General features: G+C 39.8%; 1 protein-coding gene across 1 annotated transcript in view; it reads right to left on the reverse strand.

Moving 5' to 3' along the window:
* LOC126455783 (angiopoietin-related protein 6-like) overlaps positions 1-8,412 on the reverse strand; it is a 1,041,335-nt gene extending 1,032,923 nt beyond the window's left edge. The window contains exon 1 of the mRNA XM_050091581.1: positions 8,279-8,412. Within this exon, the coding sequence (XP_049947538.1) occupies positions 8,279-8,293 (15 nt within the window). The 5' untranslated portion in view covers positions 8,294-8,412. The remainder of the gene's footprint in view (positions 1-8,278) is intronic.
* Between the last annotated feature and the right edge of the window lie 663 nt (positions 8,413-9,075).

Here is a 9,075-nt window from a genome sequence, read left to right on the forward strand (position 1 = left end):
CCATACTCCGCAAGCCACCTGACGGTGTGTGGCGGAGGGTACCTCGAGTACCTCTATCGGTTCTCCCTTCTACTCCAGTCTCGAATTGTTCGTGGCAAGAAGGATTGTCGGTATGCCTCTGTGTGGGCTCTAATCTCTCTGATTTTATCCTCATGGTCTCTTCGCGAGATATACGTAGGAGGGAGCAATATACTGCTTGACTCCTCGTTGAAGGTATGTTCTCGAAACTTCAACAAAAGCCCGTACCGAGCTACTGAGCGTCTCTCCTGCAGAGTCTACCACTGGAGTTTATCTATCATCTCCGTAACGCTTTCGCGATTACTAAATGATCCTGTAACGAAGCGCGCTGCTCTCCGTTGGATCTTCTCTATCTCTTCTATCAACCCTATCTGGTACGGATCCCACACTGCTGAGCAGTATTCAAGCAGTGGACGAACAAGTGTACTGTAAAATACTTCCTTTGCTTTCGGATTGCATTTCCCTAGGATTCTCCCAATGAATCTCAGTCTGGCATCCGCTTTACCGACGATCAACTTTATATGATCATTCCATTTTAAATCACTCCTAATGCCTACTCTAAGATAAGTTATGGAATTAACTGCTTCCATCTCAATGACTGGGGTAGAGTTGTCTTCAGAGATGAGTCCCGCTTCGAAATGACACCCTTCGACCAGAGAAGACATGTCTGGTGACGCCCCAGACAGGGGTGGGATACCAACCGGAGTATGGCTGGCCATACGACACGGCAACCAGAAATGATGGTTTGGGGTACCAATTAATTTCACAGCAAGCCCCCTTTGGCTCCCATTCGGATAATTTCTTCGGGGAGGGTGGTTTTTTTCCCCTAGAGCGTGTTAATACAACGGAATTTTATGTCCCCATAACCATACCCACAGAGGACCAACATAATACTTTGTTACAGTATTCCTAACTCCAAGTTAGAGATTACACAGTATATATCTGTTTAATTATTGGCGACAAATAAGGTAAAGAAAGTACCAAAAGAAAACACGTTAATACAGAGGCAAGAAGAGAACTGCGAATGAATATTATACTCTAAAAATTAGATCAAGGAAACGCATAACCGGTACGCGGTATCATAACAGGAAACGAAGCTCAGATATAATCGTACGAAATGGGAAACCAAGCAGCCGTCAACTATTCCTAGATGAGCCGAACGAAACCAACAAAATCATTTCATGGGGGAATCTCGTCAAAGAGAACGGCCTTTACTTTCTTTGACTGTATTGGATACGTCGTGACCATTGCTCTGGATCATCGAAGTACAGTTAATCCTAACTTGTACACAGGTCGTCAATAAAGTCAAGAAAAACTGCGAAAAAGTTCATCATTCTTCGTCATGACAATGCCAGCCATCACGCAGCGTATCATTTGATTATTTGACGAAGAAAGCATGCAGTTAACGCCTCAATGCCTATATTCACCTGATTTATCGCCTAAAGTCTGCTTTATTATTCCTTTAAGTAAAACAAACAATGTACAGCCAGCGATTTTCACCATCGCTGGAAGCTGATATTGTTTCTCAGATAGCAAGATCAAACTGGAAAATTGCTTCCGGTATTGGTTCTAACGCGAACGAAATATATTACATATTAAAGAACATTTCAAGAAACAAAGTGTTCATGAAAAGAATGCTGTTTTCTTCCATTCTTTCTGTAAAATGCACCCATTATGGGTTGCCTACGTTAGTGAGAACAAATTACTTTCGAATATCAAAACCGAACGATATCTTTGCTGATGCGTTGTCACATATACAGTCAAGAGACTCCTGCTCAAGTTTGTTATACACGGCGACAGCAGCGCACCAAACGAGCATTAAGTTATAATGTTGAAAGCGATATCCAATGAATGCAGATGATATTGTTTTGTAACGTGGTTTGCACAAAAGGGAGCGTACGTAACGCCATAAATTGCAGGAATGAAGAAAAGATGACACCAAATTTGTTGTTCTGTAGGCTTCCCAAAGACCACAAGAGCTATGAAACACCACGTTACAGGGTCGTTTAGTTAGGACTGTCTCGTAATCGACTGATATTTTACTGAAGAATACCTTTTTTTAGGTACATGAAATAGATAGTACAGAGAACATGACTTATTGCAGAAAGACGTCGCATATCTACACAATAACGTTCATTACAAAATTGATCCAAATCACTTTATGAATACATTAATTGGAAACTGGTATGGAATTATGTAACGTCCTACGTAAAACAGCGTAACTGTAACTGACGAGAAAACTACGGTACAGACGTGATAATAAAACGACAAAGCAGTAAGACAATTTGACGACTCAAAGAAAGAACAGAAAGAAATTCGCAAGTGTTGCTACGCCGGAACTACAAACATCATAAACTCAAAAAAAGAACAGAAGGAAATTCGCAAGTGTTGCTAAGCCGGAACTACAAACATCAGAAACTTCAACACGGTCATCTCTTGAAGAAGACGTAATTACATTAAACAGAAATTTGTGAATTGAGAAGTCGAGGAAAGTGCAAGAACGTGCAGTCTTTTCGGTTCCGTGCAAAACCGTTGCGTGTCAAAGAAGGTACCTATCATAAGAACAGTCTGCAACAGAAATAAATGCTTGTTATCAAAGCTTGTTATGTGAAATACTGCTTTTTATTCTTTCACTCTCAGGGGATAAGCTGCAACTGTAAACAACTTCGAGAGCATTTGTTTATGAAAACATTGTAACTTATGTCATTTCGCAATCGTTCAGGTCTCTTGATACTTTATTAAAGCTTGGGTCGCAAAAATATAATAACAATTTTGTAAAAATAAGTAGATAAAAATTAAAAACAAATATTAATCTTACAGCATATATCGCACGCGGCAAGAACAATGAAACAACTCAAAAATGCAATACTTGAGGAAACACGATTTAAAGAATTAATTCTATAAAACTTATACTGAAATAGCATAAGATTCCTTCAAATTTCAAAAGCAAGTATTGTTGGCAGGTAGTTCCATTACATTTTTTGTGCACGTTGGGGAACACAACACACATTTTTCAATGACATTAACTAAAATTGACGTTTTTCGAGTTGCGCTAGTTTCCTTGCCGGAGCGTGATACGAACGATAGCTGATGAATGTCTTTCTCGACGCTAGCGTCCCTAGGGGATCTCCAATTGTCACATTCTAACAGCTTTTACTGCAGTTAGTGGCGCGGCTGTATTAGTCACAATGCAATGAACATTTAGTCGGCACCGAACCGCAATGTGTATTACTCGCACATCGAAAATGCAACCGTCTACTGACGGGAACGAAGTGCTAAGAGTATCAAGCAGCTTGCTAGCCATACGAGTTAACAGTCACCAAATAATAGTAAGACATAGTTTCAAAATATTAAAGTAACGCATTCACCAAGCATTGAGAATCATACTGCATTCAAACAAAATAAAGCGAGAGAGAAGTAGAAATCGCTGCTTCTTTATATTCGTAGTACAAACATTAAACGTAGGCTATGCTACCTCGAGATAAAATTATCGATACTGCCCGCATTACTATGGGGCTCTTTGCTGTGGCGTATTAGTCCGAGTCTTTGTATAGAACTTCAACTATTTCTGAAAAATGTCATATTTCCACCTTGGGCTGCCGATAAAATGCTTCATTTATACAGTCAGTTTCAATCATCTGACCATCAATAAGTTCATAAATGTATTCATAGCAGCACGTTAGCCGAAATACAAAATCATTATCGTCAAGTGACAAGACCATGATTGATACACTGTCACTGTTGTTAGCATTATCATGCCATTACAGTATTATGAGAGTGTATTACTCATGGTTTTCTCATCTGACAATGACGATTTTGTATTTCGCCTAACGTGATGCTGTGAATACTTTTATGAACCTGATGACAGTCAGACGGCTGAAACTGACTATAAATAATGTGTTTTACCGGCAGCTCAGGGAGATAATGTGACATTTTCATATATACAAGAGCTGTGGGGCTTCATTTCCTGAAAATATACTTCCATTGTTTCATTTTGTAATGAATAATTCCAAGTAACCTGCAGTATTAACGTTTCTTCTTCACTACAAGCTTGTTTCGGCTATGTCGCCATTGTCAAATAAACCTATAGATGTTAACATTTGATGAGTCTACTTACGTTTATAAAAGTAGTACATCAAGGTCAATTTGTATATATACTTACATCTAGTTGGAATCGATGCCCATACTGCAACAGCCAGTAAATTGTCGACTATCTGTTTGTAGCTAGATTGTTATAATCGCGTGAGTTCTATTTATATAGAATATTCCCGTGAAATACTTTTGACATCTTGTCTGACTGTATAAATTATTACTCAGTGTAATCTTTTCCGATGCTTGATTTGTCGTTTCTCTTAACTCAAATGTCTAGACCTCAAAGACCTTAGATTATTATTGTTTACGGGATATGGGTGGAATATATTGTCTACACAAGTGCCGACTTTATCGCCACAGAGAAACGCTACGTACATTTTCGACGTGTCATCTTCTATAAGGAATTTGAACTGATAGGCGAAAACAGTAGAATTTTAGAGAACGTCATTAAAATTTTGAAACACCAGCCTACAAAAAACATCTTACAGCTGATCAAAAAACGTACACACTGAAACTATTTAATCACTAAAAGTCTAAACCAGCCAGGACAGCCCGAAGGCTGGTGTGTGTTTACTGCTCTTCTCAGAATTACTGCGCATTACTACCGGGTGCACGAACGTTTTACGAGTCCTCCAGGCCATAGTAGTTCCCAGTGTCCTGAAGTCTTAGGCGTCAGATGACCTGTGATCGTTAAGGAGGGTATCTTTGCAATAAACTTCAGGAAAGGCGAAGCTAGCTTTGAGTGTCTCAAAGATAAGGAAGGAAAAATGTAGAGGCCAGAAAGAAATCACTGTATTCCGTAGCGCATTCAACCGGCAGATAATTATCATTAATCTCAGCTGCAAAGATTTACTTACAATGCTCACATTATACGAAACACAAAATCATCTCAGTTCATTCTCACATTCACTAGAAAGCACTGTATACTGTAATTTATGGCGGAGACACTAACATGCATCTCATAAAAAACATAATGTAACGTACACACAAAGATTAGTTAGTTGTAATAGAGAACCTAATGATGCCAATCTTGCAGATTAAGCAAAACAATCAATAAAAAAATAAAATAAGCCAACCATCATAAGCTCGCGAATCATAGGTATGAAACACAATGCCTGTTTACATCGTCTGTCAAGCTATTTAAATTTGAAAAAAATAAGAAATTCGTTTACGGAAACAGTGATGGACATTTCATAATTTTTATTTGTTGACTCATTCACTTTCTCATGACACAGCCACGATCGGTTTCAGTCACAACGGCCGTCGTCAGATGCTAGGAGCAGCGGTTAGTGAATGAATGAGGCACTGGGAACCATAAAGGTCCGAAGCACAGGAGAAAGTTCTGAGGAAATTAAATGTTTGTGAAAATCATGTTTACAGAGAAACCACTAGTTTCATAAACCTGAATTGTTTTTTTACCAAGTCTCAATATCCTACACTTCCTACCAAAAATTATGTACCCACCTTATGTTAATAAATATTAATTAATATTATATTAATTGTTAATGTCAATTCACAGAATTTCCTTATATAGGCTAGTGAAAATATTGCCTTTTGATAGTTGTTAAGTTTGTAATTAATGTGAAACTAGACTTACAACATAAAGACCAGATACAAAATTCACCACACACGCACTTATGACCTATTCAGCACTTCATGGTCCTCATTAAGCACCTCTGTGGGTCTGAGCTTCAGATAAAACAGCCGATACACCTCCGATTATTGAGTATTACTACTACGTGAATCATGTGGACACTAAATTATGTTGTCAACCCTAGGTAGAAATTGAGCAGTGCAGAGCAACAAAATTATATTTTGTACTTGGGGTCCTTATGGAAATGAATATCCGAGAAATTGGTGATACAGCTTTTCTCTGGATGTTCGTATGTATAGTGTGGGGTTACAGATATAAATAGAATTGGTTCACTCAACAGTTGTCAGGAGTACGCACACATGCTACAATCTCAAAATCGATGGCGGCGTGCTTTGGGTCCTTAAATTCATGTGTTAAACTAAATGACGATCTGAGCATCTGAAGATGGCTAATGTGGCTGAATCCTGTCATGAATGTTTCATAAAAAAGTGATTGTGTCAAGAAGTAAACGAAAATTATAAGCTGTTTGAATGTTTGTTGAAGCATCATGCTGTCTATGTCCGCTGCCCATTAAATTTAATATTGTGATTTAGAGCTTATAACTGCGCTGGTAATTACTTTTAAACTACTTAAACATGACATTTTTAATGCTGTCGTCCTGCACATCCTGACCTGCTCGTAAGATATTTTTTAATAAACTGAACCGAAATTTATACGATGAAACAATATGAAACGCGTTCATACATTTGCACACAGACGGAAGCTGAAAATAATATAATGCAATACTATGACATAATTATGATGTTTATTGTAGCGCTACTCATATTCTTGACGACCGTGCCTTCTCATTCGATTAAAACTTTGATACAGACACACTTAATGTTGTCTGAATAAAGATTCACCTTTATTGGGGAAGTATCATCAGTGGATAAAACTGTGATCGGAAGCAAAAGTGCATTTAACGAGAAACTAGATGTTAAATCGCAACACGACTTGCGCTGACAGTTACCCGAGAGCTTTTATGTTTACGCTATAAGTAGTTGGACATAACAAAAATTCCTGCCTTACCTCACTATTTTTTATGCTACTTAAAATAAATTCGTGCTTCAACCTATTTCTCATTTTTATATATTTGATTTTCCTTTCTAGTGATGAACAGTTATAGCTCTTCTTTTTGGGAGCCGAAAGTGGACTGGGCAGGCATTTATTTAATAACAGCTGAAATGTACATTGCGTGGTATTCCGAAGAAGGTTGAGACGTTGTACTGGGATTAAATCAAGTCTTCAGCGCATAAACAATGTTCCTTTCAGAATCATGATTTACTGCTGCGTGGACGACAAATTTGGCTACACAAAGAGCGCAAAGAAAATCTGGAAATCACATTCGCGACCATCCGCCACTCAGTGACGCAGAGGCTACTCAAAGACGCGACTGTTGTAAATTACACACGTTGAGGAATTAGTAGTGGACGTCATTTGTTTAAACGATAGCTTATTTCGTTTATTACATCGTCCAAGATCATAATAAAGAGAAAAAAAACTGAAAATATTATTGTCTGTTGTTTAATAAGATATGTTAGAGCAAATATGATAATAGACAAACGAACAATTCTTTTGCTATATTATATAAAACTACACCCATATATGTAAAATACAGTTTATAAATAATATATATATCCCACTGGTTATTGGAGAAACATTGTAAATGTTTCACAACACTGTAAATGTTTCACGAAGTACACACTTTTGCCCATGTTTCGCAAATTTTATTATACACGATGTAGTTTTTCGTGTTCGAAACCTAAATATTAGGGAACCCTTTTTAATTGTGTAAAAAACATTTTTTTTTTCATTAGCAGAAATTTTGTACTCCCACATAACTTAATATTGGACGTATGACGATATCATGCGAATTTAAATTTCATACAAGCGGTTCATAAATAGCGGCTGACCGACAACTCTCAATTAAAAATTATTGCGACAAATATTACCACAATTCGGTTTTTCGTATAATTCACTTACGAATTTATTGCACTGCTGTTGTTGTTCAAGAATGTTAAGCTTGCTTATTATCATCGCGGTGTTCATATTGCAGCATGTACGCTTCCTCCAGTTGAAACTACTAACAGTGGATCGCACGTCGGCGGTACTTTCAAACATGCAATTAACAGCTGGCTTTCTACGCTCTGTGTTTACAGCTCTCTGACCTGACGAAAGTCGCTCAGCTGAGCTCCGCAACTGCTGATCTTTGATACGGGTAGACCGTTACCCAACTTCATTATTTTCGGACACTCTTTAAACGTTTGAAATCTTGACACAGCTCAAAGTCCTTTCTATAGTACGTCGGCGCACGCGTCGCGTCACTTACACTTGGGAGTCAGACTCGTGCGGTGCTCGTTTTATTCGTTTCACTCGTGCGACACGACAGAGATAAGCGGAATCGAAGCTGCGAGCGTAAACTAAAACAAAACAGATTTCCGTGTTTGTGCCGCGAAGCGGCGCATCTGCTGCCGGTGCGTCGGCCAGACAGCAGCCGACGAGTCTGCAGCTGTTCCCTCCGCTGTGTTGCCTCACCTGATTAGCGAACATCCTCGGAGGTAGCCGGGCCGCGCGCTAGCAGACGAACATCCCGCACACAAGCCAACGGACTTCTGTCAACGGCGGTGTACTACTACTAGTAGAGACCTCTGCCTGTCGCCGCGCTCACGGGCCCGCGTCGGTGCTGCCATCTGGACGGGCCGCGCGTTAACCTGCTAGTCACTGACCTATAGTGCAACCTGCGGCGGCGCGGCAGACAAAAATCGACCGACGCGCGGGAAAAAGGAAGAAGACGGCTGAGCAGCAGGACCAAATCGAGCGCTGCCGGTGGAACAAAAGGTATTCGGTGGCCCACAACCCGTTACGGTAACCGGTTAAGATGTTCGTCGCCTATTTGTTTCTGTTTCACTATCACGCTTGCAAGACGAAATTGATTTTTCTTTGTTCTTTTCGCTGCGACGTATCGATAGTAATTTAGATTGCAGCCGTCAAAAACTGCATCGGCCGGTGCCGTCGGGCTGATTAAACCATATGGCGATCGGCCGCCGCGAAAAAGGGCTGCCCCCGGCGCTGGGGGACCAAATACGGTCGCGAAGCGGACCTGTTTTAAATAATTAACGGGCCTCTGCGAGGAAGTTGCGCGCTGCTTAGTGTCAGTTAAGCATCATTCATGGCTTTTAAGAGCCCGGGGAGCAACGAAGTCAGCGCCGGAGTAGTAACGGGTTCGCGGTTCGCCAACACATCGGAAATTCATGCCTCGAGGAACTTTTAAAAATGAGTTCTATACATCAACGTTAAGGATGGTCTGACGGAAATGCAATTTTTCGTGCGTC

This window comes from Schistocerca serialis, chromosome 1 (genome assembly GCF_023864345.2).
Source record: "Schistocerca serialis cubense isolate TAMUIC-IGC-003099 chromosome 1, iqSchSeri2.2, whole genome shotgun sequence".
NCBI lineage: Eukaryota > Metazoa > Arthropoda > Insecta > Orthoptera > Acrididae > Schistocerca > Schistocerca serialis.